Genomic DNA, 19,160 nt, shown 5'->3' with positions numbered 1-19,160 from the left:
AATGTATTAAAATTATCAGATCATACTATTAATATGAGTTATTAATACATAAAGATTACTTTGATGAATTTTTTTAAAATTGAGTGGGGGTGCCATGTGGAACTCTTACCGGCTTCTCAATAAGTTATAGTGGTAGAGTGTCCAAGCTATATGTACACTACATATTCTTCAAATCTTATATAAATATAGGCTCACTGTAGTGAGTAAAAAACAACTGAGAACACCATAGTGAGCATCACTATATTATTACTAGGACCTCTGATTTTCAGTTTTAACCAATAAAACACACTAATATAAAAAAATAAGTATATATCTAACACGGAAATGGTTGCTAAGTCACATTAACTTCACCCTTTTCCCACTGCAGATATTTATACAATAGCCTTTCTTCTCAAATTATCTAGCATTTATTCATACTAAATACTTTAAAACATTTTACCTACTGAGGGGTATCAAACATAGTAATGCAATAATATATATATATAAAATAATTTGGGTAAGAAGCTGAAAAATATAATCTTGCACAATATTTAAAGAATGAAATCCCAAAAAACATTTCAAACTTTTTATATAAAATTCAGAAAGGAAATTAATAAACACCATCAAACAGAAGCCTTTATGACTATTACCAACGGCTATCATTAAAAAAATCTAAATCACTAAGCATGAAAGTTCTTGGTATTTAGGGATGGGCCAGAGAAAAAAAACTGCCATCGCATATTATGTATTGCTCATCATAGTCTCAAATCTCTCTTACAACAATGTAAGAGACTTTTATAAATACCTAACTTAAGTTATTAGAAGCTATTAAAACTTTCAGTTTAGCCAAAAAGCATCACTTAAGCAGAGATCTGGTGAGTGGCATAACAGCCAAATGTTCTGCTGATTATTCTGATGCTAGCATCAGAACTAACTCACTAATGCTTGAAGTTGTTACAATGAATTACATACTAAATTGGTGCATATTAACTTGGGGAGTGCAGAAGCAGAATAGCATTTCACTAACTTCAACACATGATGTCATCAAGATAAATCATCATCATCATGCCAGGCTAAAATAGCTGCCTTCATAGCAATGGCCATTACTTTAAAAAAAAAGTAATAAATGAAATTTTGAAAAAATAAGGATGGCAATGCCAAAAAGTACAGAAATAAGGTAGAAATGAATACATGAAACCATACAAAAATCCCTACATAAGTAGCCAATGTTACAATCTTCTAGGAATTAACCATTGTAAGACTTTTTAGCATTATTCAGTTTAACTGCCTTTATTCAAACCTGAATTCATACAAGTAAAAAGAATTCAACATTTAGTTGTAGATAAGTTCTTCTTGGAAATATTTAGCTACTTATTTAGTGATTTTTATATTGTTTTGTGTATCCATCCCTACCTTATTTCTGTACTTTAAAGTTTATGGCATTGCCATCCCTGCATCATCCTTTTTTTTTTTCAAACTGTTATTACTTGTAATTATTTTCTTATGCATGGTAAACCTTAGATGATAATAGATCAATACTAAATACATATAGTGAAATTGAAACTGAGATAACATTAATAATGTTAGAAAGAGAGATGCATAATTATATTTGGAGTCACCAGCACTCTGTGTTGGATAAGGATGAGTTATAATGTCCTAAACTTACAACTTTTAATTTATATATATTAACAGTGTTGTGTTGGATAAAGCATTACTACACATTAGATCTATTGGAATAACCAATTAAGAGCTACATGTTTGGTGTTTTAAGTTATCTTTTTACTACATTGAACCTATTAAAAAGGTCTAGATTATACTTACAAGTTACAGAAAGCTGATAAACTATAAGTATAATACTTAATATTACTAAATATTAGTAATACTAGCATAGAATAACACTATTAGCATCATCATTTTCGACAAGTTTGAAAATAATACGTTAAAACAATAACAAAATACCATCCGGCGCACTAACATCAATTTAAGGGAATATTTACTGTTGCGATAACATTTGAAATAATATAAATTATTTACCCGATGATACCGATTAACAATACACAATTTCACTCCTATTTGAAACAGCTCACACTATCCCTAAGACTCGACAAGACTTTTGCAACCTAGATGACAGCGCTCCCTGCTAAAAGACGTATTTTTATTTTTATTACATAGTTCGTGTATAGTTATTGAAAGGACAAATGTATACGTAATTTCCTTAAAAAAAGTAAAATAATGAGGACAAATAACTTGATTACATTAACATTAATAAAAATATGAAAAAAATTAATTCCAAAGACAACGTATGGGTGTCGAGATTATCGGCCATTTTACAGATGAAATCTTGTGACCAGACGGAAAGATATACGAAAAATGGTATGTTTTAATATAGCATGAAAAACGTTTACATTTAACATATTTAAGAGTTTTATTATTAATTTTTTATACTGATTTAATAGTATATTACATGGCGATAGATGTTGATTAGTGTCATAAAAAATAATAATAGTTCATGCCTTAGCCTATCAAATGATATTATCAGTATCACTCCGTAACTTACCATTTAGACAAGCTTGGGGTTAAAGCTATGCCTATGCCCTACCGATATTTTTTGTACGCCCACTAAGCCTAAGCCTAATATCAGTAATATTAGATGATGTCTAGACTATCCAAATTAACTAATTCTGTTTTTAGCAGAATTGAAATTTAATTTATTAGTTGCTAATCCTAAAAGAAAACAAAAAGTCTTGGTACACGAATAGCTTATTCAGTTATTGCTAGTAGAAATAACTATTATACTGTCGTTAACTTAAGTTAGTTAAACATTTTAATTATTATGCCTTCAACCTCAAGGTTACTTCATATCATTTTCACCAAATAATCCAGTATGTACCAAATAAAGCAAGGCAAAACTAGTTCTTGTTAGCAATTTCACATAGTACATCACAAAAGACTTAGTTTAAGTTTAACAAAAACGTTATTAATATAAACCAAAGTACTTTCAATTATAAAATTGAAATATGCATTTTCTCTAGAAATGAATTAGATAGTTAAGACTGATTCAACTTAACATTGCCTCATTCCTACACTTCACTGTAGTTAACCTTTTCTACATTTGCTTGGTTATTTTGACTAACATTTCAACCACTATATAACCATGAATATCTACATACAATAACTTAATATAGTAAATGTATCTTAACAACATTTGGCAAGCTTTAGTAAACATGAAAGTTTTTGTACACAAATATCATATTTTTATTTAATTATTTTTACTAAAGAGCTGTCTATGAATTTATAGGCTCAAATTCTTGACAAATCTGAATGTTAATATTAAAAATACTTTTTTTCCTTTAACTGTTTTAAAATTTTGCTTAAATAACCTCTAGAAGCTTGTAAATGAATATTAAAAAATTTTTTCGGTAGAATTTGATATATTCTGTTATTTTCTCTATCTTAATACTATATGAAGTCAATCCATTTGACCAATCAGATAACTACCACAAAAAATATGAAATAAAACTAAATTACCCTTTTTCTTTCTAGAATGATTGTAGATTATAACAGAAAATTAGTTATTTACCTATACAACCTCAAACTCATAATAGTTTGCATCTGTTTTTATTTAATTTTATTGTTTCATTACATTTTGAACCATGTCTAACTACTAAACCCGCATTACAAACTAGAAATTACCTGGCAAATGCATAGCTCAGGTTACAACATTGAATTCATGTGTTCTTTAATTCAATGTTGTAACCTGAGCTATCATGTGTTCTGTAGCTCCTCACATGCATACCTCACAGAAAAAATATCTTTTTATTTGATGTTTTTATTTATATTTTCATTTATATTTTTTTACCTGATAAATTTCTACTTTTTACATTTTAGTTACTTTTATAACAATGAATAAAAAATACAAAAACAAGAAATTTAGTACTTATGTGTTTGTCTTGTACTTTTTTTATAGTAAAAGGCTTGGTGTCAATAAATGTTAACCCAAATATTTGACTTAGAACACAAAGTGATAACATGCATAAAGCATACAGTGTTTAAAACTATTACAAGTTAACTGTCTTTCTTACTAAGCTGTGAATGTGCTAAAATAATTCCCTTGCTGATCGAACTGAACTTGGTGATACAACTTTGAATCTTTACCTTGAATAATTCAAAAGTTATTGTGAGAACAAACTAGCGTTACTTGTAAATCAATAAATTAAAATCTTCTCTTTCTACTGGTTATAGATAATGTATTTATTATTGAAATTTTTTGAAAGACAATATGTGATAAGAAGGTTTAGCATGTGGGTGTGACTTGTGTTTATATTTCTCTACATCAAAGTGATTGGAGGCTATATCTATACTATTACTTTGTAATTTTTATTAACACTCAAAAGCTGAAATAGGGGTGGAATGAATGTTTAAGGGGTCTATTTGGAACAAAAGTATCATGTGATACATAGAAGTGAAGATTGAGAATGTATTTAAATATTTCATCTTTAAATTAAAAGTTAGATTAAAATTTGATTTATTAACTACATTTTGATGCCCAGTTTATTAACCTATATTGATAATATAGTAATTTAATTAAATTTTGAATACAACTAAAAAGTTGTGATGTTCAAGTTTTACCTGCCTGTATCCAGAGGATTGGTGGATAAGGTTTAGAGGAGGGATATTATTAGTACTAGGGTGATCTTGAGAATGGATTAATAGTCTTATGGAGATAGCTTGAGATCTTTCAATATGTCTATTAAAAAAGAGGAGGTCAGGGATATTTTAATTCAAGTATTCAAAATTATTGAAGGAATTGATAAGATTGAGGCAACAAAGTTTTTCATGTAGAATTCTGAAAGCAGTAGGATAAGATGACATACATTTTGATTTTGAAAAGTCAAACATCTTCAATTGAGGCAGTTTTATTTTTCCAGAAGGGTTGTAAATCTTCTGAATAAACTTCCATCAGAAGTGATAGAAGCAGCAACTTTAGAGGAGCTTATTAACAGGGGTGATAAATATTTGGGGTATCTGAGCTGTATTTTATGAGTATTTAATTTCCTGTTTGTTGATGGAGGTCGAGAGTAGGAGATCCTTGGTGGGCCAAGGGTCCCCTTGATGTCTCATAATTTATAAAAAAAAAAAATTATGAAAATTTCTGAGTGTCTCATCAATGTTGTAAAGACACAGGAGGCAGCTCAGAAAAGTGATTGGAAATTTTAAGAATGCTTCCAGTTCCTCTGATGTTTGCTTGTGTAATGGATAAATCCCAAGATAATGAATGATTCATGAAAGGAGCATCTCAACCCATTTCCCATAATGCCTCAACATATTTTCTTCAGTCTTGAACTTGTACTTTTAATGTCTAAACATAGAAGATACAAGGCCTTTGAGTCAGTAAACCTAATAATATGATACAAATAAAAGCAAAACACTCAGTCTGAAGGTAACCCTTTGAGTCAGTTCAACAGAAGTTTAAAAAAATGAAAAACATGTAATACTTTATTGCACCAGTCAATATGATTAATCCTCTGTAAGGCTACAACAAAACTACATTTCTGAAGATGGAAATACCAGCTTAGTTTAATTTCTCTAGTTCCAATAAAAGGCTTCATCAGCATTTTATACAAGGTTATAATATTATTTTATTACTATTTAAAATTCCCAGAAAACTTAACCAAAACTTTTTTATTCTCTTTTATCATATTTGAACAGAATGCCATTTTTATCATTGAGGCCACTTATCATTCCCAAAAACAAGCAATCAAAATATTTAATTCAGCTTGTTTGAATGCCATTTACATCATTTGTTCATAAGACTGATATACACTTTCATTATTGGAGCCAGTAGAATAATTTGTTTTTATTGTGCTGTAATATCACATTTAATACAGTGATGATTTAAATTGTATCCAGATTGCATGGTTTAATAAATTAGTGGATATTTGTTAGGGAAATTCATTAAAGAGCCCAAGAAAACATTAAAGAACATGATTATAGAGATAACTTTTTATCCCAGTCCCAGTAAGACAATTATTTTACTGTATATTATTACACAAGTATTTTTATATAAAGTGTATTTTGTTTTAAAGTACACTTGGATTGTTTTTTTACATTAATAGTGCTTTCATGACATCATATAGTAGTGAACTGACAATGACATAGTTTTTAATAGTAACCATAGCCATCCAAAATTTATGGAATAAAAGTACATATGTATAAGAGATGTTCTTACTGGTGAATCCAATACAGTTTTCTTAAGGGTTAAAAACTGATAGTACTAGAATTTGAGTAAATTTACAAAGCAGTAAAGAAATAAATAAAACTATATATATATATATGTGTGTGTGTATATAGTTTCTTCTTTTTTTATGTTTATTGCAGTAATGTATGTCAGTTATTATTTTCATTATATATCATAAGCTTTTATTTATTCTAGAGTTTCTTTGGGTTTGGCCAGACAGCAGACATTGACATAATTCTTAGTGGCTCAGACACCAGAAAATTAGCAGAAATCAAAACTGAAGATGGGAAGAAAGAAAAACATTATTTATATTATGATGGAGAGTCTGTGTCAGGAAAGGTAAAAATTATATCATAAGAATTTTAATTTTTGGTGTCTCATTACAATTTTTCTGTTAAAATATATTATATGGCCAGAAGATTTGCTTTGTGTCCATGTTTTGATTTTTATAATGCAAAGCATGCAAAATTTGCTGCTACTACATAAAAAAAATGCACCAAACTCTTATGAAATGGCCATGCATATGAATTTGTATTAAAGGAATATAACAACTAACATATGTATGGTTGTGTATAGAAAAGATATAAACCAATTTGCATACAACAACTTATGAAAATTCAAATAATGATATATAGAGTTGGGAGATTAGTGGAGTTTTATTATTCTCACAGGAAACTTTGTTGATATGTTACTAGTTTGTACATCTGTAACAGATGAGGATATGAAGCTCTGTAGTTGGAGATGGAACTGGAATCTTTTAATACACTCACCACATCTCCTGTCTGAGACTCTCCACAGATACCCTTGTCCTTCTCTCCTCCTCTTTAGCCTGCATATTGTTTTTGGCTCTGGTGTTATGTACGTGGGGATGGTATAGCTCGTGATGCCATTTTGGCTTGGGTCCATTTACCCTTGACATATCTCAGGGATTTATGTATGGCCCCATTTCTGAGACATTACGTCTTTGATACGGTCCAGGAAACAATTGAGCCTCGGGTGACATTGGTCCACCAACAATTCACCCCCCCTTTTATAAATATAGTAGCTCATTTGTTCTTCTCTTTGCTTACCTCGACAATGCACCCCTGTTGCCAACAGTACTGGTGACATTACGTCTTTGATATGGTCCAGAAAACAATCAAGTCTCAGGTGGTGACATTGATCCATCAACAATCAACCCTTACGAACATAGTAGCTCATTTGTACTTCTCTTTGCTTTCCTCGACAATGTGCCCCCATTGCCAACAGTACCGGTGACTACCCAGTGGGTTCAGGTCTGGGTAGGGACTTGGCTGTTTGAGTTTCTTTGCTATGGATGCCTTTGCTATGGGCCTCAAAACCATGTTATCTCTCTTTGGGTTGCTTGTACCTCATCCACATACTCTGGCAGTTGATACCTTCAGCCAGGATTGGTCACACAAGTATCTTTATGTGTACCCACCCATTCAATTACTTCATTGGGTGATTTCTCTTGTCCATTCCACTCCTTGTCAAGTCCTACTGATTGCTTCCTATTGGCTAGCTCAGCCATGATTTCAAAGGTTACAATGACTTCTCCTCACCCCCTGTCCCTTTTCCACTTTCTCCCTCCCTTCTTCGTCAACCTTGATCATATATCCTACATCCCAACTTTCAAGTCCTGCGTCTTCATGTTTGGCTTTTGTCTGGTCCTTGGTGATCTATTTCACACATCAAGTCGCTTCCTTATTAACTACTTCCATCTTCCATGGAGGTGTACCAATGCAAGTGGAAGGTATTCCGCAGTTGGTCTACTATCAGGGGGTTTTCTGACAAGCCTTCTGTGGCTCATGTGGTGGAATTTCTTACCTGGGTCCTAGACCGTGGGTCTTCGATCTCCTCGCTTTCCAGATATCAGGTGGCCTTCTCCCATACCTTTCATTCTTCCTGATACTGTAGGGTTTTTACCTTCCATGTTCTTACCATGCTCATGTGTTCCTTCCAAATATGTTGTCCTTCCAGGCATACTGCGCTTTGGGATTGGGACATTAATGTGATTCTACATTCCCTTACTTTACCTTTATTTGAACCACTTTTCTCGTGTTCCATATTTCATCTTTCCCTTAAAACATATTTCCTTCCTCTTAGCCTGTGGATGTCGAAGGTCAGATTCCTTTGCCATTGACATTTCACCTACACTTTATCATCCTACCTATCTTCTTTTTTATTTGGATCATTCCTTTTTTCCGAAGACTTTGGCAGCTCAGGAGGTTGGTTCCTCCTTTTCTCCTATTTCCCATCTTTACCTTTGACTGGATCTGGATAGGCTTCTGGGGTACACGTTCACAACTCTTTATCCCCTGGAAATCCTCCTCTCTTTTTTGATCTTTCATCTTCTACCCTTACCAGACGGTTCCACCTTTTGGTTCGATTGGTCTATTCTTCCTCCCGGACTTTGTTCCAGGTGTCCTTTCATCAGATCGGACACCTAACTTTTTCCCTTGCTTCTCATCTTCGTCATTCAGTGGAGGAGATTCTGCAATCTGGCATTTAAAACACTTCCAGTACGTTTATCTCCCACTATCTTCGTCATATTGCAGTTTCCTTATCGTCTAGGTTTTGTCTGCCACCTGTGACCATTCTTCAGACTTTGTTGCAACTCTAACTGGTAAGTTTTCTTCATACTTTCTTTCAAGGAGCTTTTATCTACTATTTATCACATGGATCCTGCTCCATGGTGAGTGGTGCCTGACCAGGTATTCTTTAACTCTAAATCTGCACTGTACAGCTATGTTGACTAACACTTTATCTTCCATGGCTTCACATGCTCACCGTGGAGATGGGGTGTTCCACAAGATCACTTGACGATGAATAACCTCGTGATATTTTGTTTCATAAACATGTCTGTCCTGGACTGTACCACCCATGGACTGCATGGGTAAAACAGAAGGGGGATTGCTGCCCATACCTGGAGTGAATAACTCAGTATGGTCTGCTTTTTAAAATAAGCTTTTGTGGTCACCCATTGCACTGTCTCTGGTGATGACATTCTTCCAGACTCTCCACTGCATTGTCACCCTCCTTTCTTCAAGTGGAGTATGGGAGTTCTTGCCACTGTCCAGTTCCAAGCCACTTGGGTGGTTGACCATGGAGACACCCAACTCAATGAGTTCCACACAATAACCATTCAGTTACAGAGTAGGGTGGTGGTGTTCTGCGGGTGTGGATGACGTAATATCCTCCTTTTTGTGATAACCAATACCATCGAGTGAGACATCAGAATACAGTTCACCCCTTCCATTGGGAATCCTCATCCTACTCTCTCGTGGATGTTGATACCCCACAAGGAGGTTTTGGATTAGAGGGGACCAATCAACATAAGTCTTCACACGGTTCGGGTTGTCTATCTTCCTCCCTTAATTTCTGCTGTCTGTGTTGTAAGTCACATCAGTGGTATGTGAGATTGTTATGGTTCTGTCCTTGACTTTTCCTCATTCTTTTCTTAAGGGGATGTTATTGTCATTGGATGGTCCCAGCCTGTACCGTGACTGGGGGAGTTGACTCCATGTGATAGACGTCCTTTTGATACTGGATGTCAATTTCCTAAATCAATAGCTCAGAGCTAATCCTCGTGTCATACCCAGGAATCGGTGTGGGTTATAATCCCCGGTTTTTGGGTTTGAGGTTGAAGAGGGTATGATCCTCATCCTACTCTCGTGCAGATGTCAGTACCCCGTGAAGAGGTTTTGGATGTAGCAGACTTACCAAGTATGGTCCACTGCAACCTAGCCACTCTACACCCAGGGGCATATCCTCGTTTACCCATTTTTCTCTTGTGTGATTGAGCAATGTCTTTTTCTGGTTAGGATCACTTGCCTACCACGTTCCACACACAGGTGAAGAGTATACCTGGCTCAGAAGTGGTGTGGTTTTCCTCTTCTGATCTTCGGATCTGTATCTCTCATTTTCATGGGTATTCTTTGGACGCTTTCAGGTGGTACTTCTGTCATTCCCTCACATCTGTCCCTCCTCCTCCATGTGGGAATCTAGTTAATCTTGTGAGTAGAGGTAAGTACCGTATCGGAAGTTATAATTTTCTTATAGAGAAAATGTATTTCCGATAGGTACTTAACTCCGCTCACACTTCCCACTTTTCTCCAGTGCTGCCATCTTCTGCCAAACTTCAAAAATAGTCATGTGAGCATATGATGCGCCTATTGGCTAGGAGGTGATGCATGCTGATTTGCATGAGAGACGTGTTGGAATATAGCAATTTCTAATAGGGGAAGCAGAAGGCTTGTGGTATGCATAAAGAAAAGGTTTGCATATAGAGGGCAGCACTGAACAAGAATAGCTAATTTTGTGAGCAGAAGTAAGTATCCATCGGAAATGCATTTTCAGCATAAGAAAATCATAACATCTATAATGCTTCATTGGCCGCCAGCAGAAGGCTTGAACTTCAGAAATAAGTACTAAATTTCTCATTTTTTTTTTTTCTTTGTTTATTTTTATAAAAGTAACTAACGTAAAAATTAAATATATTAGATTGGATAAGAAACCTTAACCCTATCACCCCGGGTATCCTTTACTGCACATGACACAATGTTTTAGTGTCTTCCATTAAAAATTTTGTTAAACTACTTTTTGTTTATGTTATACCAATTAGAATAGCATAAAATCTTAGCTGGTAATCTATATTTTAATAGTATAAGAGTTTTAAGTTCTTAATTCTACAAGGAAATATATAAAAAAATCCTGAATATCCACTAGTGTGATCCACGTGACACATTTTCTCTTAGCATGTCATCATCCCTATTTTATCCACCACCCCTCAAAAAAGTATGAAATTAAATGTAAATTACTCACTATAAAATTGTTATTGCTGAGACAAACCATAATTTTTATAGTCCATAACTTAAACCATAATTTTGTTTGTTTACAGAGCTATTGAATAGAAAATCAGACCCCACCTCTTACATCCTCTCATTCACAGTTTGTTGATAACTCTCTTTACATTTCATTATATATTACCTATAACCAAAGATAATCAAGGTTTCATATTTCAAACTATGTATTGTATAGCGTCTGAACAGAATATTGCCAATTTGACTCACAGTACAAGCTTCGTTCCTGTGGGAACGTTAATGACTAACTTGGATTAATTTGTAATGGCTCTTGTTGCGTAGTTAGATAGCCATAAAATTTTTTAGAGGTAAGTGAATTTTGTCTACTTTTTGTATGTTATTAGTCTATATTCTTTGATGCATTATTTAATTAACCCTTTCGATACGGGTCACAGGTGAAAGGCCATATCATCTTGTTTGTTGACTCACATTCAAAATTTTATTGAACTACTATTTCATGAATTTATATCAATAAGTTTGGTATCAAACTGTAGATCATAATCCAAATTTTATTACTATATATTACTCAATTTGTTAATTTAAAAGTGAATATTAAAAAACAGATAAACATTGATGTTTGTGTGTCACGTGGTATGTTGAATGCAGTACCGGTTCAAATTAGATGTTTGTGAAGTGAAATATAAAATATAGAATGTAAAATTTCTATTTGCTAATATATTGCTCACTTAATAAATCAAATATAGTGGCACCCCACTCACCTTCTTTCATTTTTGGAAACGCTCCCTTATAAACAGTTACTTTTATATATGACATGAATAACCAATCAGAAGCTCAGAATGTCACCTAGTGGTTTTCTAAGTCTTTCTAACTTACCTAGAATCATTTCTATCTTTTAAATCAAGATTTCAATGAGGTAGGTTGTGTCTTTAGTCTGCTCTTTATTTATTGTTATAAAAGTAACTAAAATCTAAAAATACCGATCTTATTAAGTTATTTAAGACTAGATTAGGTAAAATAAGTAATAATAATAATAATATAATTAAAATGGTTCATGAGGCACATGTGCTAGTAGCTTGTGGATAATGTAATTTGATAGCGTAATGTGAGCTGCATGTTCTCCGAGTGATTTACATCTTATAATGGCATGGATAGTAGTTAGACACAGTTCAAAGGGCAATAAAACAATGAAATTTCATTATAAGTAGATGTATACTGTTACAAACTTAAAGCTACTTAGGATAAATGAATGTAGTTTCATGTTGCAATTTGAAGTCATTCTAGAAAGAAAAAAGGGTAATTTAGGTCTATTTATTTATTTATTTTTTGGTGGTTAGGGGCTCAATTGAATTGACCAATCCTGTATAGAGAGTTAGGGTAGAGCAAATAACAAAATATAAAATTTAACTGTAAACAAGCATTTGAAATGTATTTAGACAAGACCCAAATCTCTAGTGTTTCAAATAGTTCACTATTCTTCTTCAGGAGAATAAATGGTTATGTTTAAATAGTTAATGAAATATAGACACAGATGTCAACATCACGTAAACCAGATGTTCAGTATGAGTTAGCCTTGAGAACTAGCCAATCATAACCTAGAGTTGTTGGTGTCAGGTTTAGTTTATGCTAGAGGTGGGTACAGTACATAAAAGACCTAAGTGTGATAATAGTTATAAGAATTGTTAACCAATTTTTATAAAGATAAAATAAATAAAAACATGATGGTAAAAGGTGGTGGGAAATAGAGAAGTGATACAATATATATAGGAAATAATACCAATATAGGGAAATTAAAGAATGAATAATACTATTAATGTAAAGTAAGTTTAATTATGAATTTAGTTTTGAAAATTTCTTCACAGACACACGAAGGTCAACAATCCTGGATCGAGATTGATTCTGTTTGACGTTACAGTATTTAATAGTGCTATCCAGTACGCTTCTTTGATTTCCCTGTTTTATTGTTGATTTATGGTTATTAAAACGTTCCCATATAGTTGTTTTGGTTTGACCTACATATTGAAATAATTTAATAATGAGTTCTGTATTCAAACAAAAGGCACAACTATGGGCACCAAACTATACCAACATATTTATGGGAGACTTAGAGATGAGACTGTTGGAAAGTTGCACAGACAAACCAATGTTTCGAAGATGTTACATCAGTGACATTTTTTTTATTTAGGTTGGAGACAAAGATTCATTACCATCCTTTTATAGACATGCTAACACCTTCCACAGTTCTATTAGATTTACTCTAGATCACTCCACTACCCAAACAAGTTTCTTAGATGTAAACCTAATATTAAAAGATGGTGTTCTACATACTGATTTATACTAAAAACCAACGTATAAACCACAATAGTTACATAATCAAAGCTGTCACCAAACACAATATCATGATCAAAGAAGATATGCTCTAACTATGACAGTCACATTAATTCTTTGAAACAGACTGTAACTGAAAGAGGTTATAAACATAACACTATTACCCAACAACTTAACAAAGCTAACAAAATACCACATGAATCTGCCTTGAAACAAAACCTAAACCAAATTCTTCTTGTGTTCCACTGGTTATTACTTATCACCAAAAATTAAAAACCTACCCTTGATACTAAAAAAAACACTTTTACCTATTTCAAGTTAATTATGGACTAAAATCCATTTTTACAGAAGTTCCTGTCAGTTCTTTTAGAAAAAATAAAACTTTACATTCACACTTAGTTCGTGCAAATATCAACTTTAAGTTGACACCAGGTGGAAGTCATCCTTGCAACAGCGTGTGATGCCAAATTTGTAAGTTCATGCAGGAAACTGACAAATTTTCTGATAAAGACAACCAAAAGCAGTTCAAAATCACTAAACTCATAACCTGCTCTACAAAAACATTATTTACTTAATCCAATGCTGAAAATACAATTTCCAATATGTAGGTCCAACCAAAACAACTATACGGGAACGTTTTAATAACCACAAATCAACAATCAAAACAAACAAAGAACTTTTGGTCTCAAAACACTTTAACATGCCTGGTCAATCTCTTGAAGACATTAAACTGATGGGTATAGAGACAAATTTTACATCTAACAGAAACAGGGAAATTAAAGAAGCTTACTGGATAACACTATTAAATACTGTAATATCAAATGGAATCAATATCAATCCTGGGATTGTTGACCTTTGTATGTCTGTGAAAAGATTTTCAAAACTAAATTCATAATTAAACTTACTTTACATTAATAGTATTATTCATTCTTTAATTTCTCTATATTGATATTATTTCTTATATATATTGTATCACTTCTCTATTTCCAACCAACTTTTACCATTATTTTATTTTCATTTCATCTTTATGAAAATTGGTTAATAATTCTTATAACTATTATCACACTTAAGTCTTTTATGTACTGTACCCATTTCTTTAGCACAAACTAAACCTGACATCAACAACTCTAGGTTATGATTGGCTAGTTCTCAAGGCTAACTCATACTGAACATCTGGTTTACATGATGTTGACATCCGTGCCTATATATTTCATTACACTCATTAAACATAACCCTTTATTGTCTTGAAGGAGAATAGTGAACTATTCGAAAACACTTGAGCTTTGGGTCTCTTTTGAAAACCGTTACAACTATTGTGTGTGATCCTGTGTGCTAACTTATTAAGCAGAATTAATTTAGTAAATTCATAGACATATCTTTAGTAAAAATACTTGATTAAAAATCCTGGTTTTTTATGTACAACATACTTGTAATGTTTACTATAAGCCTACCAAATTTCATGAAGATACACTTTGTAAACTTGGAATTTAAGTAAACAATAGATAATAGAAACTGGCTAGATATGAATTATTTGTTTTTTACATTTTGCAGGTTTAGTATAATACTGATAGTTTTCACATTCAAAAGTTAAAATAGCCCTATTAGTTACATTGGAAAGATGTTGAAATGAAAGCCAATAAAAAAAAGTATGGGGGGGGGGGAAGAATTCCATTTTGGGATGCCACACTTGTATCAAAGATATTAAAACTTTACTACCTGAATAATACCCATAAAGTTGAAAATAACAAATGACATCCTGATATCTAACTCTTACCAATTGTGGGTGTTGTTGAAATTTGAGTCTGATAATACTGGTGATGGGCCATGCATTAAATTGTTCAAAATAAGTGAAAATCGTGCATTTTGTATACCGTATTTGACGGCATATAGGACGCACTTATTTCCCGAACTTTTGGCTCAAAAAATCGCCCTGCGTCTAATATGCAAAGTTGAGATCTTCCGCAGGCTAATCTTCTTCCTAACGCTCACTATCCTAGCATACGATCAGTACATCATTCCAACTATGAAATAAGAAATAGGAAATTTACATAGGCCAGACGCAGTCGAATTTTCAGCATCCTGTTAAAGGATGGAAGGTCTATCTCTTAAAAGTGCCAGATTCAGGAGAAAAAGTTCTTAGTGTATTTAAGCATTTATTGGTGAAAGTAATCTAACAGCACATTACACGGAGCACGCGGTAGCATTCCCTATTGTTTGCTTGTAATTTGCCTCTATCTCTATCTTCGCTTACTGATTGGCCGTGCATTTTTCGAGTTGTTGACACAAGTTGGTCGATATATCAAGTTTCACAGTAAAGATAAAAAGACATGACGAAACCTTGTCTCTGAAGGGACAAGCGTTTACCTGCTGAAAAGGGGGTGCGTCTTATATACCCATGCGTCTTATATGCCATCAAATACGGTACTTTACTTTACAGATTTCAGTACTGCTCATTGTGGAAAGTGTTTGCAGAAGTTAAATCATCCTTAGGTTCTTATTTTTGTAGGCTGGTATTCCAGTTCCATGTGAGTTAGGGCTAGCACCTCTGTTTTGTGTATAATCTTGTACTGATGGAGGAATTGTGCTCCAAAACACTTTATTTCTTGTTATAACCAATTATCCAAAATGATGAAACATAGATAATGACCATTGAAGAAAATCTTTGTAAATATAAATGTGGTGTTTATGACAAATGAAACAAAAGTATGAACACAACTCTAGATCGTAATGTCTTTTGAATCACAAGAAACATATATAGTATGTCAGCTGAAAGCAATTTCAATGATTAGAGTTTGATATTGAAGAATATTAAAAGTTTTTTGTTGTTTATTGTGCTTAACTTAGGAAATTACATATTTTTTATTCAGTTTTTTGTTTTGACTTAATAGGTTAATATAACCTTAAAAAAACCAGGAATGAAACTTGAACACCAAGGGATCAAAATTGAATTCATTGGGCAAATTGGTAAGTAAACACCATTTATTATGGGTTTTTTTTTTCACAAAAAATTTTTTAAATATCAGTGTCCTTAGTGTTGATAGGAATGATTGAAGATTTAAGTTGTTCAAGAGTATTTGAGCACTAACACTTGTAACATTATTTTACTATGAGTTGCATTCTGGATTGTCCAGTCAAAAAGCTAACTTCCAAAAACTGCAGAGTATTTGAGAAATAAAGATGAGACTATTAAGGGACATTTTATTTTTTGCCATTTGATAATCCTGGCATGATTATGAATAATTGGGCCATTTACAATCAACTGTTGAAATTGTTTTAAAAAAATGACCACAACTACACAGTTTATGGAAAGCCCACACTATGATAACACTGGGAAATAATAAAAAATTCTCTGATACTAGAAAAAATGCAACTGTTTCTATGAAATTTGACGATGCTGATTTTAAAAATCATGTTGAAAATTATTAATCACCTCTAGATTTTGAATTATGACAAAATTTTTCAAAATATTGTGAAAATAATTTTTTCTTTAATAACTATTTATTCATTGAAAATTATTTTTAAGAATGTATAATCTGCATACTTTGGTAAGTTTCTTCCATGTTCACAGCATGAGTAACAGAAATCAATGGCTTCATGTTCCCTTTGTGCAAAATTACAGCTTTCAGAATAACTTCAGATGAGTCAATAAAAAGTCTCCATTCTTGAGGATGATGTTTAATACCTAATTCTTCCATTAATGTATCAACATTTTTATACAAACACAAAGTATCTTGCATGCTGTAGTGAGAAGCAAGACTTTGATGGTGACTTTGGTAGATTGAAACTCTTGTTCCTGGAGCTAATAAATTCCATTACTGTAAACAAGAGCCAAGAAGTTCCCCATGCTGCTTTGATAGAGACAAGTCATGAATCAGATCATTTAGCTCTTTTTTTGTGTGATCAGATGAGGCAATTTATGTTGAGATATACAGAATTAATAGATAAATTGTCTTCATCTCAAGATAACTTCTGTTTCCCAATTTATTGGTGGATGTGGCACTGTAAGACCATCCCCATGAGGCACTGGTTTCATTGCAGGTGCAATTCCTGGATATTGAATGTATTGTTTAGTTTTATCTGAATATCCAGAAACATTAGTCATGCAAAAATAGTAGTCAGTTAAATTACTTTGGGGCTCATGTCATATCATAGGAACTGCAAATGACATACTTGCTCTCTTATTCAACCACTGTGTCAATCCAGTTGTGCATACTGTACAACACATACATGTAGCCAAATGTTTTTCTTGGTCACCAATTTTACACCCAAAGTAGTGGTATTAAGCTACCTTTACTTTGTGTGTGATGTTTTTCTTTCATGAAACTGTTACATTTTCAACAAATGTAGTAGAAACTGTTTGTTTTGGACTTTACTTGAACTGGAGGCAGCCAGCCTTTCAAATGATTTTCTAAAAAATATGAAATATAAAAGATTTTGGAAAATTTGATTATATTGCGGGTATGATGAGAGGAAGGAGATTGAACTTTGTTTTGACTGTGCAAAGAGTGAAGCAAAGTGACCGGGTGAGTGAGAGACAATTGAGAGAAAGTTGTCTGAATCTGCCCCATCTTATGCTCAGTTGACAGACTTCTCAAATGTTCTAGCAAATTGTGCAAATGAAGGTTTCGTGATTCCCCGGTAGAGCAGGTGAGCGTGGGAATGAAACGAAAGTGGTGCAATTCCCTACAATTATATCTAGAACAAATAACGTATATGAACAATACAATACAGTCAGTTTTTGAAGTTATTAAAAATGTATGTTTTCTGCCCATAAAACTGTCAAAGTAAACTTATTTTTGTTGCATAATTCTATTGTACTGAGTTCATTGCATGGTATTTCACATAGTGCTGATAAAATATTGAGATATTATAGTAACTCAAACTCTAGAGGTGACGGACAAGTTGTGACTACATCTTTGAAATAAGCGACATCAAATCACCTGAATCACTTGAATTTTCTCCAGTAACAAATTTTTCATTGTCTAGTGTTAATTGATCAATAAGCCTTTTCTGGTAACTTGTGTATCATTCTTATTCATCTTTTAGTGGGATTTCCCAAGTTTAAAATAACAGCATATTTAAGTGGGGTTTCAGTTTTTTATTTCATATTAGGAAATGTAATTATTATCAAAAACATGTATAAATTTTTTTACCATATATTAAAAAATATGAAATCAAAATGCAACATTTTTTGAAAATTTATTCAATTATATCTGCTAAGTACATGCAACTTGAGCATTTTTTCCTCTGCATGGCTAACACTTTTCTGAGTAATTTTTAAAGTAAGTTCCATGCTGTTTTATATAGCTAGTATTGACGAGTGGATATCTCCACTTATGATAACTAGGTGACATACTCATTCAACATACGGGGAAGTCATAGACACTCACAGTGGTTGATGTAAGGGGTCAGATCTGAATGTTGATCCTTTATGTCACTCCCAGATGGGCCCCTAAGGGTATATGCCAAGTTTGGTCACAATCAATCTAGTAATTCACCAGTTGTAAATGGCCTCACAGACCTTTGTAAAATAATTGTTTTGATAAAAGCAAAGGAACAAATTGTTGTGTGAAATGGACTAGGTGACCTGCTAATTGGTAAGGTAAATTGATAATTTATACAGATACTTGTATTGTTTCAAGTGGTGAATAATTTATACAGATACCTGTGATTGTTTCAAGTGGTGAATAATTAGTACAGATACTTGTGATTGTTTCAAGTGGTGAATAATTTATACAGATACTTGTGATTGTTTCAAGTGGTGAATAATTTATACAGATACTTGTGATTGTTTC

The 19,160-nt window shown here is 32.8% G+C and overlaps 2 protein-coding genes across 2 annotated transcripts in view; one reads left to right on the top strand and one right to left on the bottom strand.

Moving 5' to 3' along the window:
• LOC106465845 (U1 small nuclear ribonucleoprotein A-like) overlaps positions 1-2,099 on the bottom strand; it is a 22,438-nt gene extending 20,339 nt beyond the window's left edge. Inside the window, exon 1 of the mRNA XM_013926087.2 lies at positions 2,014-2,099. The gene's annotated coding sequence lies outside the window, so the exon portion shown is untranslated. The remainder of the gene's footprint in view (positions 1-2,013) is intronic.
• Positions 2,100-2,264: 165 nt separating this feature from the next.
• LOC106465848 (vacuolar protein sorting-associated protein 26B-like) overlaps positions 2,265-19,160 on the top strand; it is a 42,003-nt gene continuing 25,107 nt past the window's right edge. Inside the window, exons 1-3 of the mRNA XM_013926089.2 lie at positions 2,265-2,352; positions 6,413-6,556; positions 16,254-16,329. Coding sequence (XP_013781543.1) covers positions 2,350-2,352; positions 6,413-6,556; positions 16,254-16,329 — 223 coding nt within the window. The 5' untranslated portion in view covers positions 2,265-2,349. The remainder of the gene's footprint in view (positions 2,353-6,412; positions 6,557-16,253; positions 16,330-19,160) is intronic.

Source organism: Limulus polyphemus, unplaced genomic scaffold, assembly GCF_000517525.1.
Source record: "Limulus polyphemus unplaced genomic scaffold, Limulus_polyphemus-2.1.2 Scaffold2071, whole genome shotgun sequence".
In the NCBI taxonomy this organism is placed as follows: Eukaryota; Metazoa; Arthropoda; class Merostomata; order Xiphosura; family Limulidae; genus Limulus; species Limulus polyphemus.
Note: the sequence above shows the minus strand (reverse complement) of the source record. Positions and strands in the feature narration are given on the sequence as shown.